The 24,674-nt window shown below is 39.4% G+C and overlaps 2 protein-coding genes across 3 annotated transcripts; one reads left to right on the forward strand and one right to left on the reverse strand.

Annotated features, from left to right (window-relative positions):
- Positions 1–218: 218 nt before the first annotated feature.
- On the reverse strand, positions 219–8,091 carry ube2g1a (ubiquitin-conjugating enzyme E2G 1a (UBC7 homolog, yeast)). The gene is made up of 6 exons (XM_008428158.3): positions 7,953–8,091; positions 4,291–4,393; positions 4,076–4,173; positions 2,434–2,612; positions 2,130–2,253; positions 219–383 (listed from the first exon to the last, which is right to left on the reverse strand). The coding sequence occupies exons 1-5, from the start codon at positions 7,996–7,998 to the stop codon at positions 2,167–2,169; spliced, it is 513 nt and encodes a 170-aa protein (XP_008426380.1). The 5' UTR covers positions 7,999–8,091; the 3' UTR covers positions 219–383; positions 2,130–2,166.
- Positions 8,092–8,120: 29 nt separating this feature from the next.
- On the forward strand, positions 8,121–22,661 carry spns3 (SPNS lysolipid transporter 3, sphingosine-1-phosphate (putative)). 2 transcript variants are annotated; one of them, XM_008428160.3, is made up of 13 exons: positions 8,121–8,251; positions 13,844–14,086; positions 15,018–15,083; positions 15,449–15,585; positions 16,574–16,725; positions 18,392–18,458; positions 18,556–18,698; positions 18,939–19,091; positions 19,192–19,381; positions 20,626–20,691; positions 20,788–20,886; positions 20,984–21,149; positions 22,256–22,661. In XM_008428160.3, the coding sequence occupies exons 2-13, from the start codon at positions 13,864–13,866 to the stop codon at positions 22,321–22,323; spliced, it is 1,530 nt and encodes a 509-aa protein (XP_008426382.1). In that variant the 5' UTR covers positions 8,121–8,251; positions 13,844–13,863; the 3' UTR covers positions 22,324–22,661. The 2 variants fall into 2 exon arrangements, with proteins under 2 accessions (XP_008426382.1, XP_008426381.1); XM_008428159.3 differs by lacking the exon at positions 8,121–8,251 and adding an exon at positions 11,843–12,031.
- The last annotated feature ends 2,013 nt before the right edge of the window (positions 22,662–24,674 follow it).

Raw genomic sequence — 24,674 nt, forward strand, 5'->3', positions numbered from 1 at the left:
TCTAAAAGGTCTTGATGGATGAAGAGGGAGCGTATATATTATCCGGTTGAGTCTGTGCTATGTACATGTCTTTACAATATCATCCTGAATGTTGAAGCAGTTCAGAAACTTGAAAAATGTTTTAACATCTTCTGGGTGCATGTTTTCTTTTATTTTTTTTATTTTTTTTTTTCTTTTATTTTTATTTTGTTTTTGTATGTTGGCACTTGCTTGGCGGGTTGTTGTTTTTTTTTTTTTTTCTGTCAGCCTCGGTAGTCACTTTAATGTTATATTGCAGCCTACAGTTGCCAGTCTGTTCCAGCCAAAAATGAAGGAGGACAAGCCTGGCGACAGGGTGGAAGAGTGCAGGAAACAGTGCCATCTTGAATTTCAAATTTGGAGACCTGCGGAAACGGGAGAGAGGGGGAGGGGAAAGATTAGTTGGTTGCACCGTTAAATCTAGACAATCATTTTTAGTGTGCGTCACACTTCAAAATGCCTGCAGTGACATTAACAAATTTAGGGGCAGCATCCTTCCAAGGGTCCTTCATTGACTAGAGACTAGAAGTGAGCGGCTGTGAAGTGGGACGGTTCAATCTGCCTTTACGTCAGGTTATGTTCTGTCACCTAGCAACCCGAACGGCGCTCAAACACCGGCAAGTAAAAATGAAGGTCAAAATATTGGCTTTTTCCCCTCCAATTATCATTAGTTATGCAAGCCTTTTTTAATTCCTGTATTTTCTGGACTATAAGTCGCACAGGAGTATGAGTATCAGTCAAAAAACGAAGAGGGAAACACAAATATTTAAGTTACACCGAGTTAAGAAGTTTAAACTATAGTCCAGAAAATACAGTAATGAAAATTATTTAAATTAACTGATCTCTTCACAAAAATGTATATAAAAAAAACATGTCTATGCAAACGACGACAGCCATAACAAGACAACCGCTTTAAGCTTCTCATTTTTGTACCGATCCATTTTGAAACAAACTTAAAACTGTACTTCAGTCTGGGTATGCCTCCTGCTTTGCATGCAATCATTAAGAAAAATTTAGACACACCTTTCACTTACCTTATGAAAGACTTTCCAAATTAATAGAATCCAATTGTTTTTTGTTTTTTTTAGTCATTATTTATGGATGACCTAATATGTCCCCCCTTTTTTTTTGTCTATTTTACCCTGTTCTCAATCTTCATTATCTGGTAAATTTGTTCCCATTTCAATAAGCCAACACCCAAATTATAAATAACTGGAGGAAATATGAATACATTTACTGTAGGTTAAAATTTGTCATTATTTTTAATTTGACAAATAAGACAATGAAGCATTTTTGCTGACTCTGGTGATCTTTAACAAAGCAACAATTAGCAACCGCTGTACTCAGAGGAGCATTTTACCAGCTTATAACTTAGCCAAGGCCTTCCTGTAGAAATCATGTTTCCTTCTTTATTTATCTATCCTGGTGAACAAAACATTTTTTAGTTAGCCCCAAAAATATGAAGATTAATTTAACTGATCCTATGGTGAGGGGGGAAAAAATGCTAAAGGTTGCCTGTTTTGCCTAAATATGTAACAGACTGGAGACATGTCTGTATGGTGTAACCTGCCTCTTATCCACCGACTGCTAGGATTGGCTCCAGCAGTAACAGCTTTAAGCTGCTACAGAAAATAAATGAAGTAAAAAAAAAAAAAAGGAAAATATTGATTGCTGCTCTCTTACTCAGCACAGTGCAATCTTTAAAAACAAACAAAAACAGTTCCAAAGCAGTAAAATGAACAGCATATTACAACACAAAAAGAACAGAAAGGATCAGTTTAGAAATTCATAATTCACACTATAACAATAAATAACAGAATGTAGGAATAACAACTAACAATACAGGAAAGCCAGATCCAACTGCTGCTTCTCGGCTGCTGAGAACATCCGACTCAGCAACTCACCAAAATAAACAGTAAAGCTACTTCTAGGCTCTGAGGAGGATTTACTGCTGCACTCACAACATCAAGCCATATCTATCTAATATTAAACCAGCTGCAATCATTTCATCAGACACATACAGCGTGCAATAGGGCTATTTATAATCTGATAATGGCGGCCGGACTTGGTAAAGTCCAAGATCGTAAAGAGCGAAAGGTAAATCTCCTTACCCTGAAAACAGAAAAGAAGCTAGATCCTTGATAAATATCACTCAAACGCCGTCTCTTGGCTCTTTCGTACACAACGGGCGACTTTCCTTTTGAATGCTCCATGTCTGTCTTCCCTCCACTCTTTCTGCAGGAGACAAAAAAACAAAGACAGACAATTTAGAAGCTTCCTAGTCGATATTACATAAGGTGTTTTTATGACGTTTTTTTGCCGTTAATCATTTTGAATTTGTCACATTTGACATTTACGATCAATAAATCACGTTATTTGGAAGAAAAACACACTTTCTTAAGTAGCCAAACTTACTGCAGCATCCACGTTGGCTGGCGAGTCACCGTTTGGGTCTGCCAGCATGGAGATAACGCTAATCATGATGGTTTCTACAGTGTGGATGGGCAGCCAGCGCTCCTCTGGTTTCTCGTAGCCGTACTTGTCCTCGCCCGGCTCGTGCAAAATAGAAATGCATACGTCTCCGTTCTTGTCAACTGAAATAAGAAAGAGAGGAACCAACTTAGCTTCCATTTCCTTCTTTGTCACAGAGTTCGGCCTCCTGTGAACATACTTGGGGAAACATTTGAGCCGTGAAGCTCCAGTGTAAAGAATTTTGCTGTGCAGGGTAGAAGGAAGAAACACCTTTGACCCTACAGTTTCTTTATTTTAGTTCAAATGGTGCAAAAAAAAAATGCATTTAGAGTTAATGAGTGACTCAAACAGTATTTCCTTGAAGACGGCCGGTTCAAACCGTTTTCTCATCGCTCCCGTTTTCCTCCCACTTTTCATGTCAACACATAACACCAGACTTTTAGTCAAGTCTGGTGAGTGAGTTTCACAACGGCTGCCTATCAGATAGACTACGGTGTGTCTGCCAGCAGCAGGAAACAACTAATCGGTCTGCAGTAGAGACTGGATGGCCTCCATGACGCTTTTCCTCAGCATGTGTGGTCCATTTGCTTCCTTCTTGTTGCGAGTACTGCTGCCAAGCTGACTGAGACGCCTTCTTTTGCGTCGCTTCAACTGGGATCACATGTGAACAATTTCATATTCAAGTTTTTAGTCGCCAGTTATTGGGATCCATTTTCCTGCACGCGTTAGGGGAGTTCCTGCTCCAAGAAAGAAAAAAACAACAACTAAATATTTAACCTAAAGAGTATCGTAAATACCTGGATCAGACATAAAGTCAGAAAACTCATTAGAAGCATCTAAATTATTAGATTGGGACGCACTGATGCACCGATTACAGTTAGACGCACCAGGAAATTAGCAGATAACAAAAATACATTTAATATTATTCGCCTCAAATGATATCTAACCAATCCGAATCTTGTCTTTGTCTGATTATTGAACCTCTGGAAAAACTCAGTTGAACATTCCTGGGATTATACAGATTATACACCATTTCTGCATAAGACTAATCTTGTATAATGTTGTAATATATGTTGTTTTTTGTATATATATTTCCCAATACTTTTTCATGGGGCCAAAAGGAAGAGCACACCTGTGCTAAAATGAATAAACACTGCCATTTTAAGCCATGCTAGCTTTGCTAACAGTGCTAATCGGTAAAATACAACGATCATGAGAGTTTAAAGTCAGTTGTTTTTTTTGTTTTTTTTTCACTCTAAAAATAGTCACATTTTAGAGAGACTGCTTTCTCATATGCTTAGATATAAAATCATCTCTGCTCCTAATATTAAAAAAATTTAGAAAAAAATCTTATTTTATACGTTTTAAAGAGAAATCTGAACAAGCAGAGGCATGTCTGCAAATAATGTATTAAACTTCAACACTATTAAAGACACAGATGCAAGAAGCAAACGAGAAAAAACGAATCTGCATGTTGTATAACGATTTGCATATGAACAAAGTATTAATGACTGAAGCACCAGACACATTTCTAAGACATTTCAACTCTATTAGTATTTGTCTGGTATTGTACAACGTCACTCACCGTTAGGATGCCAAATATCTGTGATAAATTTCATTTTAGGCGGCCTGAGGGGGTAGTCCTTGGGAAATGTCAGATGAGCTTTAAACACACCGCCTTCACTGTGGACACAAGGTTAACAGGATCAATATATCGGGATAAACACTCAGCCAGCTTTAAAACAGATCAATAGACGGCTACTCAGGGTTATTCGCGTGAAAACCAACGCTGTGACTTACTAGAGTGTGTCTGGAGGCCCGATGATGAGGACTTCCCATCTGTACAGATCATTGTCCTCGATGAGGCCTGCTGAGAATCCCTCCACTGGGTTTTTGTTCAGCTCTAGGTAACAAACAAAACAAGGATCAAATGTTATGGTTTCAGATGACAGAAAGCCCCAGAACGATTTCTGATTGTTGCAGAGGCCGGCCGGCTGTGGGTCTTATGGGGGGATTGCATAAGGCTGCGCATGCTGGTGAAAACATGCAGCGCACACTTATCAGTTACAGAATCACCCTGCAAGTCTTACAACTCCTCCACCTCAACGTCAGAAGTATTACTGGAGAAGGATCATAAATGTTACACTTGAAAAGCTTTGTCATTTTGAAATATATGCTCTTTAAAAAAAAATAAAGAACTAATCCATGTGCAACTTCCATAAAAGCATCATCAAATCGAGAATCTAAATTTGAAGAGGTTGTTAGTTTTGGGAAGTGTCCACTTTTAACACATTTCATTGAAAAGTTGTACAGCACAAATTAATGACAGGTGGGGGGGGGGAAGCTATATTTAATACAAAGGTAAATGATTTAATTAAATTTAGCTACAGCTGGACAATGCTAAATGACTGAGTGAAATATTTGGTAGGATGTTATTTTTCAGCTTCAGTAAATGCCTGACATATTTGGCCTACTTAGTGGACTTTTCTGCCCTTAACGCCCGCAGTGGATGGATGTTTTTAGTGGCTAACATGCTAAAGCTCACGCAGAGTGGTGGGGCCAGAAAAAAAAAAGTCAGTTTATCATGATCAATCTTGTAATAATGTAGCAACAGTATCACAATTACATGTTTTTCCTGATATTCTGAAGCCCCGGATTTACCAAACCATAGGCAAAAGCGTGAAAAAAAAAAAAAAAGAAGACGTGACACTATTCAGCAGTGGTATTTGCTTACAGATGAGCTCAGGCATAAGATCATTATCTAATGAAAGGTTGTTTTTTTTTTTTGTTTTTTTTTTCTAGAACGACAGAACGAGTTTCCCTGAGCCGCAGCTGCGCTGCTCACAGCTTAAAACATTAAGCTTGTTGGTAACTTGTATTGGCTGGCAGGTGTGAGCGCCAAATGACAACAGTCGCGTTGGTTTCAGCGATACTCATCAACAGCCGTACGCTGTTGTTGACATGTTCATATGAAACAGACATGTTTACTAAAACGAGCATTTCCCGCCCCTCCGCAGGATCCAGTAAAAAAAAAGGGTAAAAGTTAACCAATTCAGACAGCAAATCTTTTCCAAATAAAAAGGAGCACATTTTGTGCTCTGAGTTACCACAACCAGTCCTAAGCAACAACACATAAAAAAGGAAAAAGAAACATTAACCTCAGAGCCTGAGCCTAAACTAAAATGAAGTGGGTTGAACTTGGCTGCTTTTGGAAGGCTGCTATTATTAGAGGGGCTAAATTTAATTCACAGCAGACTCTGGTAAAATAAAGAGTTTGTAACTCTGAAGTTAGCTTGCATTCAGTATTTCAGTAAAGGGCAATTTCATTGTTTTTAAATGAATCTCGATTGCATTTGACCTGTTTTAGTTCAAATTATGTACTGAATTATAAAGCGATTAGATGATTAGAACAATGTTTGTGATTTGGAGGAATGTGCATTAGCAGAAGGGGTGGGGGGGGGGGGGACATTTAAAGCTTTTTGGGAGATGATGATTACCTTAAAAGAAACAATAAAAAAAAAAAAACAATTTACAGCTAAATAGCATAAAAGGGCTGAAAAAAAACTTGGAAACATTAGAGTTAATGTGTTGCAGAAGGCCGGTGCAGATATTGCTTTATAGAAAAATTCTGGAGAACCAGAATTTATTAAATAGTTTATTTATGGTTTATTTATCCACTGTAAGAATTATTCAGAATCCCTGCGGAGCAGCTAAAACGCTACTTGTTGAGAAAAAAAAAAAAACCTAGATTGGATTAACTCCTACAAATTTCTTTCAGCAGAATAGACGAGTAGATAGTGTCTTCAAGCAACTGTATGTCAAACATAACTGATCTGATGTGTTGCAAAGCAAAAACAGCTGTTCAGATGAATGTTGCTAAAAATAGCCATATGAATGGCTAGACGGACACATTTTTCAAAGCATCTGAAACTTAATAGTAATGTAACTGGTTTGAAAATAAAAAAATAATTTGCATCTTTGTTTTACACTTAATTTATAAGATTCAGCTTCGAAAACGAAGCAAAAGGCCCTTGTTTGTTTTCTGTAGTGTTTAATATGCATTCAGTAACTGAAAACGGCAGGCCATTTATATTGGATAGAAAGCAGAAGAAATTGTGCTCATTATTTTTGACATAAATACTCAGCCCTGGTTCATAAATGTTCCGTTTTACAATCTAAATTGAGGGATGAATTACCAAAAAAAAAAAAAAAAATTATATTTGTAAATTATGTAGATAATTTTTTTTTTGAAAGATTTTGTTTGTTTTTTGGCAAGAGTGGACTTTATTGAACAATTTTCGCATTTGAGAGTGCAGAGATTGAAGTGAAAAAAAGTAAGTTACATTAAAGCTAATGGCCTGACAATTGAACTGCATCAACAATTATAGCCCTTGCACATGTCTGCTCTACCAACTGAGCCACCGGCGCCCACTGTCCTGATTCTTAATCTATATACACCATCTTGCTTTCATCTAAAATTTTGTCTGATGCTCTTTCAACTGTTTGCAAATGGGGTTTCGTTTTGCACAGGGAAAACAGCATCAGATCCCAACTCATCCAAAAACATTTGGTGGTGAAACGGATAGCTATATTAAAGAAACAAGCAAATATACTCAATTACACACTTAAAAATTTTTGACAAAAGGTTTAAACCAGACAAATAATGTAATAAAATATTAAAGAGAAGTCTATTTTTACTTGGTGATTTGTTTTAGGCTCAACTCTTCAGAATCAAAATACAAAATCATGTTTTTTAAAAGAAAAAAAATGCTTGCAATAATACCTCTTTAAAAGCAGTGTACTGTCCCTTTCCTGAGTTTCCAAATCGAATACAAACTTCAGCCTCGTAAATTTAGCTTCTGTGATATTAGCATCAGCGTATTAGCTTGGCGTCTTGCAGCTAACAACGGCTACAGCAGCTAACGTTAACCTAGCCTAACGATACTAGTGAGGTGGCTAAATATGGTAACAATTCAAAGTGGTTAGGGAAGAAAATAGGTCCAACAAATGACATATTAATGTACTTTGTGCTATAACATATTACTCCGCAGCATGTTAAGAAGATAACCGGCAAACGTCATGACTGAAAAAGCTAATCACCACTTGGTATTTCGGTTAAAATTCATGTAAACACATCGGCACGTTAGCTTTTAGCTCCCCTGACAGCTGGAAGTCGTCGGGACTGGGTGACAGCGGCGTTCAGCTGCGAACAGTTCGCAACACCGAAAAACAAATTCAAATGTTTCTCCATACACACTGACGTTTATTTCTTTATTTTTCACCTGAAATATGTCGGTCGACACCCTCCCCTTTAATCCCCGCACAGTTTTTATGTCATTGTATATTAACGTTTATGTAAAAAGGTTGAAGAAAAACAATTTGCGCCAGCACAACATCACAGCTACGTACCACAGTACCGCTGTTAGCCAGGTACCCAGCACTTCCCAACAAGGTTTAATTACCTGCGAGCTGTCTCCTGAGTAACAGCGCTGACTGAGGCTCTGTCATAGTTTAGCGGTTATGATGCAGCTCTGTTCAAGAGGGGCAGTTCGAGGTAACAGCGTTGTTTTAACGTTAACTAAACAGAACCCGTCTCTCTTATTTTCCGATTAGCATTCTCCTCGTTCTTCTTCGCCGCCTTCTGCTGCCACCTTCGATGTTTCTTCTTCGTTGGAATCCTCAGGGCAGACCAAGCTGTGAGTGATTCTCTACTGCCATCTTCTGAACCGTTTTAACTCTCCGGCCTCAAAGTTTTTAATCGGTAAGTATTAGGCAACAAACAATGTCACAGAAAATATTACACGCACGTGTATTTATTAACACTGACGCAGTGCGTAGTAAGGAGACTCTCTGTCTTTAAACATTATTAAGAGGTAAGTGGGATCTACTGTGTTGTAGTTTGCTGGGGGAGCACAATGATTAAAAGATGGCATCAGGATGAAGGCGCTCCTTCACAAGGCAGAAACCACAATTGTTCAGAATCTAAATGAATCTTTATTGTATATAAAGCTAAGATGGACTACGTAGTAACATTGCTTTTGCCTTTAACTTTTCTACATTTTGCCCTATCAAAGCCACAAACCTCACCGTCTTTCTTTGGGACTTTATGCGACAGCCCAACAGCAAGCAGCGCATATTTCACAGGTGGGAGGTAAATGATGTATAAATAAAAAAATTTTTAAAAAAATTATTTTTTTTACAAAATTAAACCTGAAAACTGTATTTTGTTCATCCCCTCTGACTCAATATTTTTTAGAAATACGTTTGGCTCCAATTATAGATTTAATTCCTTTGGGAAAATTAATATTCCCCCATTCTTTTTCTTTTTCATTTTTTTCTTCTTTTTTTTTGCATTTTAGCTCAAGATTGGATGCACAGTATCTGAATACTTACTACTAGAACTGTTTGATATGGACCCCAGATAAATTTAGCTCTGATCACGACCTTTATCTTTTCTTGCCTGTACTGTTTTTTATTTCTAGGATTACAGTGTATCTTGTTCCATTCATCTCTTCATAAACAACAATGAGCTTCTTTGTTCTTGCTGAAAAATTCAATCCCCATAGCATGATGCTGCCACCACAATGTTTTTTTTGACTAGGTAGATTATGTGATTACTGCGTGGTGGTTTTCTGCCAGACAAAGTTTTTTTCATGCCGACAAAATGCAAAATGTTGGTCTCATTTGAACACAACAAACTTCTCTGAACTGTTGGCTGTCTCCTTTGCATTGTTTCTACATGCTTCTAGCATTGGGTCTTTTTTTTGCTACTCTTCTATTTTTTTAAGTGATTTTGCTATCATTTAAAATTTGCTTTAATTCTCTTTCAGCTGATCAGTTTTGTTTTGTACAGGATCACCTAAAATCCCACAGTGGTGAGATCAATTAAAAAAAACATTACTATAGGGGTTTATAATGTCCCTTAACATACATTAAAGAAACACATAAATATAAACACCTGATCTATAAGTATGGATTCAGCCTCCCTGCCGAGGAAACCCGTTTTGGTTCCTTGTGTTGACATTAATCACATTGACACAGCAGTAAACTGAGAATTTTGAATTTTGGCTGATGCGTTTACACAACAAGTTTTTGAAGTAACGATTAGAAGTAGAAACCAGGTAAAGTTGAGCTGCCGCTAAAGCTAATAGTTCGGCTCTAGATGTTTGCGCTAAACCCCAGACACAAAGACTTTACAGTAATACAGCAACTGGTTGTCCTTTGTGTCATTAGACCGCTGCTGACAGAGAAGCATAGCAGTGGGAGTATCGTGGGCTTGCTCGATTGTGCCATTGCAACTTAAAATCAGTGACGTAACATCAAGTTGTGACACACATGAGGAAATTCTGAAAGGCATTTTCTTCATCTCTTCATGTTCTGTGTTTAACTTTGAGCGTGTCATGAGGACGGTAAATCAGACACAGCGATCAATCTAAATCAGGGGTGTCAAACTCATTTTGGTTCCGGGGCCAAATCCAGATCATGAATGCTCTTAAAGGGCCGGTTGTGCCAGAATACATTGATAAAACTTGTTCACTAACGGCTAAAATATCAATGATTCTTTTTGTGTTTGTGGTGCTAATTTGGAAGTATTTGCGCTTATTTATGACGGTAAATGTGACTTTTTTATTCCTCGCTGTGTAGATCATGGACTGTAATCTGACATCAATTAAAGCTGAGGCAGCTGTTTAGTACAACTCGTGAAGTTTTTGACAATTTTTGACAATTTTTGAGAAAATCTTTAAATAAACTCCCAGTTTTTGGGCCAATTAGTTGATTTTGTGTGAATTTCCACGCTAATTCTCAAGAAACTGGGGGGACTGATTGATGTAATTTGGCAGTAAACATAAAAACTGCATTGATTTGAATTGATAGCATAATATTTAAGCATACTTAGTGTTTAGTCTAGAATCCAGCGGGCCACATAAAAAGATACGGCGGACCGGATTTGGCCCACGGACCTTGAGTTTGACACCTGTGATCCAAATGGTTCATGAACTTTGTAGCTGTTTTTGCTAGAATTTTGAAGTTCTGAAACTATGAGGTTCTGATGAATCAGAGCGATTTATTTAATTTACACTAAACTTTTTATAAATAGGTCAAATCCTTAATAAACAGGTCAAATAGTTGATGTTACGCTGTTTAGTTGGTTGAATAAGTTGCTGTTCTCAGCCTATTTTTTGTTGTTATTTTTAGTTGGTTTGCGTACGTGTCACTTATATTTTTGTGGTAAATCGAGATACGATGATCAGATTAGTCTCTGTGAAAAACTACAGTTTTTGCAACATAACCTCTGAAACCACCAAAAAAAAAAAGTTAATCTCATCTGCACAAGATAATGCTCATCATAAACACTGGGTGGCGTTAGGGAACGCCACAAACAGACGACCTCTTGATTGACCTCTCAACAGCAGTAAAAAGAGAAGACGCAATCATGATATTATCGAGAGATTGCCAAAATACATTTGACAAATCGATTTTTTTTTAACACCTGCTTCTCAACTGCTGTGCTCTAAAACCAAAGGTGAAAACAAACAAAAAAAAGATGTCAGATCACATTGACAGAAACTCTCCTGGGGAGGAAGTTGTCGCCAAGTCGCAACGTCTCGTTCTGACAGACGATGGCTGCAGTTACAGCTGTGGCGTTTGGAGGTGTTCAGACTTGTGGTTCTGTTGTTTTCTAACAGATTGCGTTAGTAACGTAACCAGGGAAACTAGAAAAACACTCAAGCTTGCGTGTCACCTTTTGGGGACTTACGGTATCTTTTCAGTGAGGGTCAGACAGAAGAACTTGCATACGATTGAGGACTTGACACAGAAGTGTTATCGGGTTAACAGTTAACCAGTGGATGCAGTGAAGTGACAAGAATTCAATAGGAAAAAAAACAACACACACACATTCTTAAAGCAGGTCAACAAATTGGATAGAAGCCTTCAAAAATGGAAATAGTGCAGCTTTTGTTTGAGGGATTTCCCCTCTTTATGATTTACATTTCTCGCATTATTAAATCAGCCCTACAGTAATGAGCAGCTATTTTTCCCGACAGCAAAGGTTAAAAAGGTACAACTGACCCCACTTCTCTTCTGACGCTACAGGAACACGCAGAAGGATGCAACTCCGCTGATTAAAGTCTGAAACACGCTCATTTAGTTCCTGAAAATGTTTGCTACTTTCAATCTGCTGAGGCCCTCCTGCCTGTCGTTCAAGCTCTACCCAATGAACCTGACAGTGTTTTTTTATTTTTTTTTATAAATGTAAAAAAAAAAAAAAGCTGGATAAAAATACCAAACATCACATTTAGCAACATTGTGTCAACCCAAATGTGGAGGCATATGACCAGCCCTGAGTGGGCAGGGCCCTCTGCACTAACTTAATATATCTCGAGTCAAGCTAGAAGTGAGATAACCGTTTAGCTTCCTCAATACTCAGAGTCGCGGAGGAGTGTGTGCGCCGTTCTCTGGCATCCAGTCTTCAAGTATGAATTGAGAAGAAAAAGAGTTTAAAAGCAACTTCTCTGTAGAGGGAGCCGTCTGCAACTAGGTGAGCTTGTTTTCTACTTCTCTGAACAGGTTTAGCGGCTTAAGGTTTTCGCCTACAGCTGTGCCGGCATCAGTTGTTGTAGGGTTGATTAAAAGAAGCCAGGACTTTTGGGTGTAGAGGCTAAAATCTGAGCGGCAGCACTCTGCTGAGGGTGCTGTTTGGAGAAGATTCACTGCACAATAGGCTCAGTGTTATCACTGCATGGACTATGTAACCTGGGCACAAAGACAGAGGGCTTTTCTGTGAGTGCTATCTTAAAAAAAACACACAAAAAAAACCTTTTCTCTAATCTGTATTTCTGTTTTTAGTGAACATACATTGAGGGATGAAGCGTTCCCATAGCCGCTTTTAACTGTTTGTGTAGTTTGGCCTGCGAAACAGTTTACCAAACAGCTTCCTTCTTCTTTCTCCTTTTTTGTTTTGACACATTTATACTCGTACACTTGTGAAATTTCTTCTTTTTTTGTGTCATTTTAAACCCTCCTGTCTTAACACATTCTCCGCTAACAAGATTACGACTGGGAAGTGGGATTTCACAAGCAGAACACAAGAGCAACAATCCTTGTCATACTTTGCTTAAATATGTGGGGGGGGGGTTGTGTTTTTTGGGTTCTTGTTATGGGTTTTTAGCTCATTGACTGATTTAGCAAAAAGCCATCTGTGCATCTGTGAGCCACATCTTGATGCTTATTGTATGCAGAAGAAGATAAGCGGCTGAGATAAGAACGAATGACAGCCATGAACTCATCGCTGGCCCCTCGGAACTGATGAGATGATTGGGAAATTGATTTTTACTCTCTACTCATTCATTGTTTCACGTAATTAGCGATAAACGGCACGGATGTCCCGCAAAGTTTAAAAGCCTGCAGACGCATGCAGACGAGTTTGTTCCCTAGCTTAATGCGTGAAAAGATTTTTTTCATAGCAACGTCATTTGCGACCGAAGAATGTGGGGAAAAGTCCTTTCGTTTGAGCGCCTGTTTTTAAGGGGAAAAGTCGCGTAAAGAAGTAATCACTGGGGGAACGATTATTGATCGCCCGTTCACACAACCCCACTTTTCGAGGGCGATGGAAGGCAAAACCCCCCGCCTCCCAAAAAACGTTTTGGTGTTGTATTAATGATGTTCACCTCAACAAGGTTTCCAGAACGTCCCATAGCATCACTGATCCTCCACCATACTTAGTGTCTGGAATAAGACGTTTTTAATAATTTGTTGTTTCTTGTCTGACCCAGTGTTTGTTTCAATCGTGTTGTCAACTAACCACAAAGCCACTTCCACTGAAAGCGCGCTAGAAGTATTTAGTTGCATTTTACACATTTACTACCAAACAGCCGACAGGTATATAATTTTATTTTTTTTTCCACGTCTTGAACAGTGAGTTTAGGACATTTCTTTTACCATCCTTCTTGCTGTGTGTGGTGGCAACATAAACTTGGATCTTCCTCCAGCCTGATGGCCAGAAGATGAGAGAAACAACCCTCTATGTCATGTCATGTTTATACCCCGGAAAAACAAAAAGTAATGCATTAACGTAGGCTCTCCTCCACTAAAAAACATTAAAAAATAACATAATGCTTCTGTCATATATGTTTTAAGGTGATACCAGTTATTGTACCACTAAAAAGTGGCCAGTGTTTGTGTTTAGTCCTTATATAGATTCTCAGTATAGCTCACAATGTCGTCTGCAAACAGCATGCTTCTCTGCCTGATCTCAGTCCTACCATGTGCTGTCAAAAAATGTATGCTGTGATTCTATTATTTGGTCTCACGTTTAGTTTTAGTGTGATTGTTTTTTGGGGGGGGGTTTTAGGGTAACAGGCGGGCTACGCTATGGATCAGAAGGGATCTGGGAGCTCCCATCAGGACACACCGGTTCCTCGATGCAGCCTGGGCTCCAGTTCAGGACTGCATTACGGCGCTCTGGTGAACAGCGTTTCCTCGCTGGCGCTCGCTTCAGACAAGCCGCCCATTTCACAGAGACGGGCCTACGTGGCCATAGCTGTGCTCTGCTACGTCAACCTGCTCAACTACATGGAGCGCTACACGATAGCAGGTGGGCTGAGCTCTTTAGTGGTCGCCATTCTGCTTCCTTCCCGTTTTTTTCTTCCACATAAAATCAAGTATCTTTATACAGATTGCATATCAGTTTCTCTGCATGTCGATATTGCTCTTTCTTGCCCCCAATGCCATCACCACCCGTTTCCGTTTCGTACCGATAAGTACACCATGTCATTTCCAGCTTAATTGTTCAGGTTTTACTCGTGTACTTAACTTATTAGAAGTTCTTCTTTGTGTGCTAATTTGTATCTACGTGTGTGTGGAAGGGCTCTGGCCGACGCTGCGTACATTGCCGATGTGTGTGTTTTTTTTTTAGAAGAATAGATAAAACATTTTATTTCAGTTTTTCAATTTTACAATTCTGATAATTTTGTAAATAATGATAAAGTTAAGACATTCAGCAGGAAATATGGTGATGCAAAAGTCCAATAAGAAGTTACTCAAATCAAACCCAAATAAAAAAACGGGTGAAGGAGCAAAATGACTCTCAATGTATTTTTCCCCCATTAAGTAATTCAGTATTTTCATTATTTTAGGGACAGAAATAACAATAAAATGCTCAAATCCAGCTCGTGTGTTTAACATTTTAGCGCATGACATAATGTGAAGATGATATATTTCAGTGTTATTTCTATCGACTGTGGTTCTCATCGCTCATACATAAAACCCGACTTTCAATAAATATCACAGATTATGACTCCTGATCCGAGTAGAGAAACTATAAGTGGGTTGGCAGTGTTGAGATGAGTCTCGAAAACCACAGGACGTTATCTAGAATCATCGGTTTGTAAAGCTGGTGTGAAAGAACAGAAATTGCAAAGGTGTAAACGGCGAAAAGAAGACAAAATGATTTGATCACTGAACTCCGCTTCGGAGCCTCTGATTTGGTGATTCTTCCAGTGACTCGTGTCTTTGTTGTGATGCAGGTGTGCTTTCTGACATCAAGAACTTCTTCCTTATCAGCGACAGTACGGCCGGACTGCTGCAAACAGGTGAGAGGAGGCACCGCTTTGGAAATGATACAAATGAGGTTCTTATTTGACTCTGTATTCAAAATGTGCTGAAAGAGAACTTAAAAGTGCAGCTATAGGCTTTCGGACGGAAGACAAAACTAACCTGTGACACACACACACACACACACACACACACACACACACACACACACAGTTATACACACACATGGGTGTGTATTTTTAAACATAAAGAAGAGGCTGAACTTTGTTCCCAAAAAATGTGCTTCCAGTCGTCCTCCTTTTAACTCCTTTTTAGAAACTAGCCGAGATGATCAACACTTTGTTTCCCCCCACTGAGATCTCTTCTCCTCGCTCTCTAAATCGACTTGTCCATTCGTTTACAGTTTTCATCTGCAGCTTCTTACTGCTGGCCCCTCTCTTTGGTTACCTCGGCGATCGCTACAATCGCAAATACATCATGCTGTGCGGCTTGAGCGTGTGGCTTCTCACTGCAGCTGGCAGCTCCTTCGTCTCCAAATCGGTAAGTGTGAAGCCGGCCATCCCGCACGCGCGCGAAAGAAGAAACAAGGAGAGGTCGGAGAGCGTCACGAGAGGTTAGAGAGCGTCACTTCCTGCTGCTCCTCCGCCCGACACTCAGCTTCGGAGCGCGTTAAAAAAAAAAAAAAAAGAAAAAAGAAAAACACTGGCAAGTCGCTTCTATTTTTAGCGCAGAAGTTTGTTGGTGAGACTGAGTCTGCAGGTGGGAGTCACACAGTGGGAGGACTAAGCCAAATGTCAACAAGCAAAATTCAAACGTTTGAAATTTCTTCAAAATCATTTTTACAGTGTTGCCGAAAGAAGAAGTTCGCTTTTAAATACGGTTAATAATTAAGCTTCGTTTGGAGGAAGAAAACAGGAACTGGTGTTTGGGGAAGTTGGGGATCAGACGTCAGTTGCAGCAACTTGTCTCTGCTCTTCCTAACAAATTGATACATTTAATAGTAGTAGGCTGCTATACATCTCCAGGATCCTTATTTTTAGGTAGTCGTCCGACCTCGGCTGGAGTTAAATGAAAGGCAAGCTGACAGCTGTCCGCCTCACAATGCTGCTTATGTGACATTTTTAAACGCAAAATAATTTCTTTCTCATTTTGTCTCTTTAAAACTTAACATTTCCATGTATTTTATTGGAATTTTATTTGATGGATCAACACAAAGTGTAAAACATAGTTATGAATAAAAGTAACGTCAAAAAAAGGAGAGTGGTTTCACTGGATTAGTTCAGGTTTACAAAAAAAAAAAAAGAAAATCATGTCATTTTTTTTAACAATTATAAACTATTTTGTGTTGATCTAGCACATACAATCCCATTAGAATGTACCGATGATATTTTGGTAATATGTTTTTTTTTTTTTTTTTTTTACCGAGCTCTATGAAAGCTGCTGACCTCGCTGCAAGAGGAGGTCTGAGGGGTTTTGGAAGTGAATAACGTTTGAAACGCTTTCGACTTGTTTTTTTGTTTGGTTTTAGCAATTCTGGCTCCTGATTCTGCTGCGAGCGCTCGTCGGTGTCGGGGAGGCCAGCTACTCCACCGTCGCTCCCACCATCATCGGAGATCTCTTCTCCGGGGGTCAGCGGAGCGTCATGATCTGCATCTTCTACATCTTTATCCCCGTGGGAAGGTCAGAGGCTCCCCTGTGTAACCTTTGCGTCTTTCTGTTTGATGTAGTCTAAATAACTACGCTGCACTCTTGATATTTCTGTTTTAACCCAGAGCGCTGCAGCCGACAGGATGCGCTTTTTTGATCTGCACGCGCGCCGCAACCGACTGTCACGTCAGATTTAATCTTTTGTGGGGGGTTTTGTCTTTTTGTTTGTTTGTTTTTTTTTTTATTGCAAAAAGGCTGCGCTCCAAAACTGAAAGGCGTTTCACAAAATATATTCAATTGAGTTTTATTAGGCTCCGAGAAATGCGTAAAAAGTGTGATGGATAGAAAGTGAGCACAAATCAGACAAGAAAGTACAGAAAATTGATGAGAGTAGTAACACCAATATATTCGGATCCAATGCTGCCTTTTTTGGGGAAATATTTATGTGGCAATTAAATTGTCTAATTGGACGTCGGGAGCAAAGTTGTCTGAGACCAAGTTGCTTAGAAACCCTCCCAATATGAAAGTACTCTGTTTTAAGCTCAGTCTGCCTGCAATCTCACAAAATAATGACAAACTTTCTCCTATAAGAAACAAAAATTCTGTCAAGTGTTTGAGCAGACATCCTTTCTCTCGCGACTTTGACCTCACATGCACACAGACAGACGGCGAATTTCTCATTTCCCTCAAGAACTGTCACCAGAAGTAGACTTGGCACTAGCAAGCCGTGCATGAAACAGCAGCGGTGAATGGAAGCAGCTAAAAGTCTCACTTTTCAAATGATAATCCCTTGTTTTGTTCACTGGACTACAGTAACGTCAAAATCATATTCCAGGAACAGAATCTGCCATCAAACTCTGTAGAATCAAAACTGGTAGATTTCAAGGTATCGTTGCATATGAAACAGTTCTATATAAACTCCTTCATTCGTTTGGCTCTGAGAGTAAAATAAAAATTACTGCTTCACCTTTGCAGTTAATTAATATACGATTACGTATATATTTGCAGATATTTTTGAACTGACGGAGAACACTAGCAGAGTTTTTGCTGACTTTGCTATAGCATTTTATCGTCACCTTGGCATGAACTTTGTTCCGTCCGCGTCTTACTACTGTGGGTTGTCGATTCCAGCGAAGCCTGAGATGGAAGCAGTTTCATGACCGGAGGCCGAATTTTAATTTTTTATTATTATTATTATTATTTTTTATTTTTTTTCATTTTTTAACAGAGTGACTGTGTTTGGAGGATATTGATGTGTTTGCCCTTCTTACTTTCAAGGAGCTTGTGAATGTTTCTTACATAAAGAGTTTTTTGGGAAACAAGAGTGCTCACTCCATTCTTTTTTAATTTGCCAAAAAAAAAGAAAAAAAAGAAAAGAAAAGCAGGCACACATCTATTACACATGATCCTGTTTAAAAAACTATTTTGTGCCAAAAAAAAGCCGTCTGTTTTCTGTTTAAAAGAACTGGCAACGGCACTGTGGGGTTCATATGGTTGTGGTTATTCGTTACACATCATCGTTTCTGAACAACAACGGAGAGGCTGATTTTAAGTAACGTGCATTTCGCTCGTTAATATGTTTTTTTAGGTTCTCTTACGCAAGATGAAATCGATCTTTTAATGTATTTTGTCTCGGTTTGTTTGTTTGTTTTCTGCCCTTCCTGCTCCAGAGTTGATGGCAGTTCTTGTGTATTTTCAGCGGTCTCGGATACATCACAGGGGCAGGCAGCGCTAATCTCACGGGGGACTGGCGCTGGGCTCTCCGGGTACCACATTTCTTACAGAAACGTCATGATTTTCAACAGGTAGGTTTAAAAATAATACGGTTTTTTTTATTTTTGTTGTTGTTTGTTTGTTTATCAGATCACGCCCATCATGGGTCTCGTCGGACTCGTCCTGATGGTGTTCTTGTGCCCCAACCCTCCACGAGGGGCAGCAGAAACCCACGGAGACGGAGTGACGGCCCACAGCTCTTACGTGGAGGACGTAAAGTATCTTCTAAAAAAGTACGATTTGAACATAGACGAAAAAAAAAAAAACCCAACCCAAACTGGATTTGTTTCGCAACGTCACAAACGATGACACTACTGTTTCGAAAACAACTCTGTCGCTTTCTGACGTTGCTGATAGCTGAAGCTATTTTTCTTTCTGCGTCACTTATTTGATCCTCGACAGTAATGCGGTGCTCTTCTTTTAAATTCACGCGCGCAGCCCTTTCACGTTACGTTTGCGTGTTCTGACCTCAGTAAAAGCTACGTGTGGTCGTCGCTCGGAGTGACGTCTCTGGCCTTCCTCACCGGAGCCTTGGCTTTCTGGCTGCCCACCTTCCTGGCCAGGGCTCACGTCACCCAGGGCCTCCGACCTCCATGCACCGGGGAGAGCTGCAACTCCACAGACAGGTGTCGTCGCTCGCCTCGACCTGCGTTTTGTCTCGCGCTTCAAAATCCCAGAAGGTCGCTAATCTTTTTTTTTTTTTTTTTCCTTTTTCACCCCAAAAAGCTACATATTCGGCGCCGTGACGGTGGCCACGGGCATCCTGGGGGGAGCTCTGGGCACCACCATATCCAGGCAGCTCAGGGACAGGTTCTCACACGCGGACCCCCTCATCTGTGCGGTGGGCATGCTCGGATCAGTGCCCTGCCTCTTCATCACCATCTTTGTTGCATCCTCAAGCATTCCAGTCACTTATGTAAGAGGCAAACACGTCTACATTTAGCTATAATGCAGAGTTCTGTTGAATAACAATAAAAGATATTCTCTTAAATTGGGAAATTAATCATTTTAAGCCCATAAAGAAATTCCAAAAACACAGTTAACTGCTACCCTGTCATTCGGACAACATTTATGGAAGACCAATAGTGACGCAGTCAAATAAACCAGTCACTCGTTGTTCATCTATGTCAACTAACGATATAGATTACTTGACATAAACTCGGTCTGAGTGTGTATTTCTGAGAAATGTTTCGAAATAAATAGTTAGAAAATTTAGATCAGTATATTCTAAATGTTATGATTATGTTTTTTGAATTCAGTGGAGTGCAGAATAAGTTAAAGCGACTCTAATTACTCCAGGCTTGGATTAATTTGACATTTATGTTCACGGCTACTGTTAGTTCCACAGTAACTGACTGAGGCGTTCAGCGGCAGCTCAACCATACGAGATTGATATTAGAAAGGGACAGGTGAGAGCCAGACAGGTGAGAGCCAGACAAGTGAGAGCCAGACGGGTCAGAGCAAGACAGGTGAGAGTCAGACAGGTGAGAGCCAGACAGGTGTGCAGCCGCAGCTCGGTGAAGCCGGCTTTGACCGTAAGCGTCAGAAAGATGAGGAGGAACTTCCACAGACAGATACAGGGTGAGTAACTATGGAGAGGAAGACAGGGATTTTCCTCCTGGCTGATGCCGTCTATTTATTTGTGTTGAAATAAGTTTATTTCTATTTGATTTCAATAAAAAGAAACAACATAAAGTGGAAGAATTATTTCGTTAGATTACATCATATAATCTAGCAAGCCAAAACCTTAAAAAGCCCGTCAAACTGGGTAACCTGTGTGGTAATTTTTTTACAGATTGCATGTGTTCATTATTATTATTTATTTATGTAGTCATTTCTGATTTTAAGTGATTTATGACACATTTCATTTACAGATTTTTTTTTTTTTAATTATTGCATTTTGGCACGTTTGCCCCCAGATCCTACCTTTGCTTTAAATCCACTTTCTTTTGCACATTATCGTCAGCACACTGTTCATGTTGCAGCACCATCATGTTTACAATCGCTTGATATAGCATTAACATTTATTAAATGAAATAAATTAGATGAGGCCAAACATAAACTACCAGGTTTGTACTTTCTTTGTTTAGTCGTCGTTTTTACATTTTTGTTACGTTCTTTATTGCTTCCTCACTCTGTGGCTTAAATCTTTGGTTCCAGGTGTTCATCTTCTTCGGTGAGTTGCTGCTCTCTCTGAACTGGGCTGTCCTGGCCGACATACTGCTGGTGAGTCCCGGCGGCGCCGATCCTCAGTAAAACGTGACGCGTTCCGCTTGCCTCTCGGCGCCAACAGGGCTGTTGTGTTTGTGCGATTCTCTCCAGTATGTCGTCGTACCAACCAGACGGGCGACGGCCGAGGCTCTGCAGATCACCTTCGGCCATCTGCTCGGCGACGCCGGTAGCCCGTACCTGTTAGGAGTGGTGAGCTGAAATCCCTCTACGGTTTTTCAGTCCTTTGGGATTTCTTTTGGGTTTTTTTTGCTTCCTCTCCGTAATGCTGTTCTCATATGTTTTGCAGATCTCTGACGCCATACTCTCATCTAATCCTGATACCACCGACTTCCGTAGCCTGATGTACAGCCTCCTCCTCTGCCCGTTTATGGGGATTCTGGGTGGAGTTTTTTTCCTCATCACTACCATGTATATCACTGAAGACAAGAAAGCCGTCCAGCAACTGGTTGAAGGTAATTTATTTTTGAGAAACTTGGCCAGGGGTCTTGCAGCCTGCAGCTCCGGAGCCACAAGTTGCGTTTTTGGATCTTCCACAATGCCTCTTTAAAACTTTAGCTGACAATAACTTTGCGTTTTTAAACACACACATGTAAACAAATGCAGGTTTTAGTAGGGTTTTTTTTTTTGCAGTTATTTCCTGGAATAATTGCACTGAATTTATTAGATTTAGATTTCTTAGATGTTTTTAGATTTACTTTTCTTGTAATTAAGTTGGAAACTTTATCAGCGATGCATAGAAGAAAATGTATCATTCTATTTCCAAAGGTTTTCAAGTTTTAATTGGGTTTAAAATCTAAAAATAGAAATGCAATTGTGGTTCTTTAAAAGAAAAATGTGTATACATTTCTTATAATAAATAATAATAAAAATGAAAACTGTCTTTTTACATTTTTTATTTTTTTTGCTTTAACGTAATTTAACATTTGCGACTCTAAAATAGTTTTATTTAGTTGGACCGCAGGCAAAAATGTTTCTTTGGACTGCCAAGGGTGCACACACTCCTGATCTAGGCTTTCCTAAATAATGGTCCTCTATTCAACGCACACACTGGCTCTCCTACTTATTACCAATAAGCACAAGTTCTCCATAAAAGCTGGCATACCAAAATAACTCGAAGGCAGAAGCAGAGAACGACTCTAGCCAGCGGCGAGGTCATTGCGCTTACGATTTCAGTTTTCAGCGCTTTGTGTTGGTCTGTGACAAAAAAAACCCAAAAAACAAAACGTGGTGACTTATGAAATTGTGAGAAATGTGACACACCGGATGGATCTACTGTCTGTCACGAATGTCCTGGTGCTACGTTTCTACACCGTCTGCTCAGAAAAAGATCAAAACGAGGAGGAGTCTCGAAATGAGTCAAGTTATTTTCTGAAGAAAAAAATAGGTTCAGGGAACCGTTGCCCAAGACTGGTTGCAACATTGCAAGGAAGTGCTTTCGTGGAAGCAAATATTAAAAACTTGACTTCAGAAGTTTCATTGCACTCTAACTGCATGTGTGTAACCCATAGCAAAACTAAGAATTGCAATTGTCTAAATGTTGTGTTTGTGTATTCTACAGGCCACCAACCACAGCAAGGCCCGGCGCCGGATTCCTCTATGGAGCTGAGCAACAAGAGCGATGTGTAAAAAAAAAACACAAACAAAAAAAAACGATGAAGAAATTAGTCCATTAACGAACTTTTCCTTAAACTTTGCCGTCTTTTTATAAGTATTTCACACGTTGGCATCATAGGTTATTCGTGTGTGTGTGTGTGTGTGTGTGCGCGCAACTTGGTGCCTGTTCCTGCTCTGCAGCTCCTCGCGATGGAACGACTGCTGCTCCCACATGTAATTGTCCCAAAATCGCCTCCCATTTAGAGGTCCTGCCCAGCATACTTGAAAAATAAGTGTAATTATTTTTTTATGTAAATACATTTTTTTGTGTGTGTGTTTTAAAAACATGAATAAAACTATTCTTTAAGCCATTAAGTGTTTTGGTTGTTTTCTGCTGTTAAGTTTATTTTTGTAATACGTATTGAACACATAAATACTTCTTTTAGTAAATGTATATTGGATATTTCTATCATCTCCACGGTGGACATTTTTTCTCAGTTTTCTCCTGGTAAGCCGGTAAATTGAATGTGAAATGTTTTGTCCACTAGATGGCGCTGCTGCACTTGAGTAGAAAACGACGCTTTCCGTATTTCCTCATGTTGACCCGCTGCGAAACCCGGTGGGTTTACTGGAACCTCTGTTGTATATTTGGCAGAAAATCCAAAATGTAGATGTACTTCAACGATTAATATGTGTATGTACAAGACAGAGCTTTAGTGAGAAAACATAAGAAGGCCTAAATAATCGGAACAATAGCGAAGAGGGTCGTCCACGGAGAAAACCTCTTCAAAACATTCAGAAATGCTCCCCAGGAATTAGGAAGCTCATCCGTTAGTCATAGAGGAAGGTTTCAGAAGGAGCGGAACCGATTCTTAAAATAGAGAGACCAGTGAAAACGTGTTGACATATTCGGCTAAATAAAGCAACGTTTGATTCAGTGATGTGTCATATTCCAGATGAGCGACGCAACAAAATCATCACTGGAGGTTTTAAGAATGTTAAAAGGAAGGGAAAAAAAGACTTTGTCATCCACAAGGTTCACAGATCTTCAAAGTTCTATGGATTCTGCCGTTATTCTGGAAAAGTGCCGCTCCAGTGACTGCTGTCAGATACGTCATTTTTTGTGGCTGCTCACGCGTCTTCCTGTTAAGCTATAACCACAGACTGGGAGTGCAGGGGGGTGAATCAAGGTTGTGTGTTCAGCCCACTTCTGTTCAAACTGGTAACACCCAACTGTGAGGACACAAATAGAAAAAAAAAACAAAAAACAGATCATTAAATTTGTAGTTCATGAGGACACTTAGTGATTCTTGGAGGTAACTGCTGACCTCTAGAGGTCTTGACCTGGCCACCCCCTCAGCATCAGTGCTGTGGAGAGAACCGAAAACTTCAGATTCCTTGGAATGAGGATTTATGTCCGGTATCTGTTTTCAGACCTGAACCGGGGGCTGCAGTCGTCAGAGACTCCTCGCACCATTTCCATGAACTTATTGAACAGCTGCAGACTGCTGCGCATATTTTCTGCCTCGAGCAGAAATTTTAACAGCTCAAGACAGAAATGTGCGACTTAGGACTTCACATCATCACACATCTTGTGTGTGTGTTTTTATATATATATATATATATATATATATATATATATATATATATATATATTTACATATTTATATCCCAGAGATACTGTCTTTTTTTTTTTTTTTTAGTTGAATGATATTTTGGACATCATAAAAATAGTCATAAAACAAGTGGATAGGATTGATAACACAGACTCCTCATAATATCAAGGGCCAAAACTGCAACAGTGCAACAGATACTTCGTGTATCTTGTGACAGTGTTAAACATTCCAACTTTTGTGCCACCCTGTAGTAAATTAAAGAAGTTAAATTTGTTTATATTTAAGTTCCGTACGAACTGAGAGATACATCCTGTCTGCAGGACGCCGCTGCCGGTTAACTCCACAGAAAGAAAGGTGAAAACTGAAGATGAATATAAGAAATACTCAAGATAAACGACAAAGGCGAAGAGAACACTACCTTTAGGGATTATTTAGCCGTCAGCTCAGGAGGTTTGTTTAGTTTTTCTGTTATTAATTGTAAACTGTTAGATAGAAAGTGTAAGAATTTGTTCTGATGTGGGCATTTTGTTGGTAGTTCCCACAGGTTGGCATATCTAATCATTTAAATAAAACTGTCTGCGTTACATAAATTTAAAAAAAAATGTGTTTAAATGCACATGAAAACTAAACGATTAATTCAAATTGGAATTAACAATATTTGGAAATTATACATGATTATTCAGTGATTCGTTTAATTGTTCCATATTTTCTGTGCTACAGCTAATCATGAAATAATGTAGCATATGTTTATCGAAAAAACCCTGACAT

Source organism: Poecilia reticulata, chromosome 14 (assembly GCF_904066995.2).
Source record: "Poecilia reticulata chromosome 14, P_reticulata-male-v2, whole genome shotgun sequence".
In the NCBI taxonomy this organism is placed as follows: Eukaryota; Metazoa; Chordata; class Actinopteri; order Cyprinodontiformes; family Poeciliidae; genus Poecilia; species Poecilia reticulata.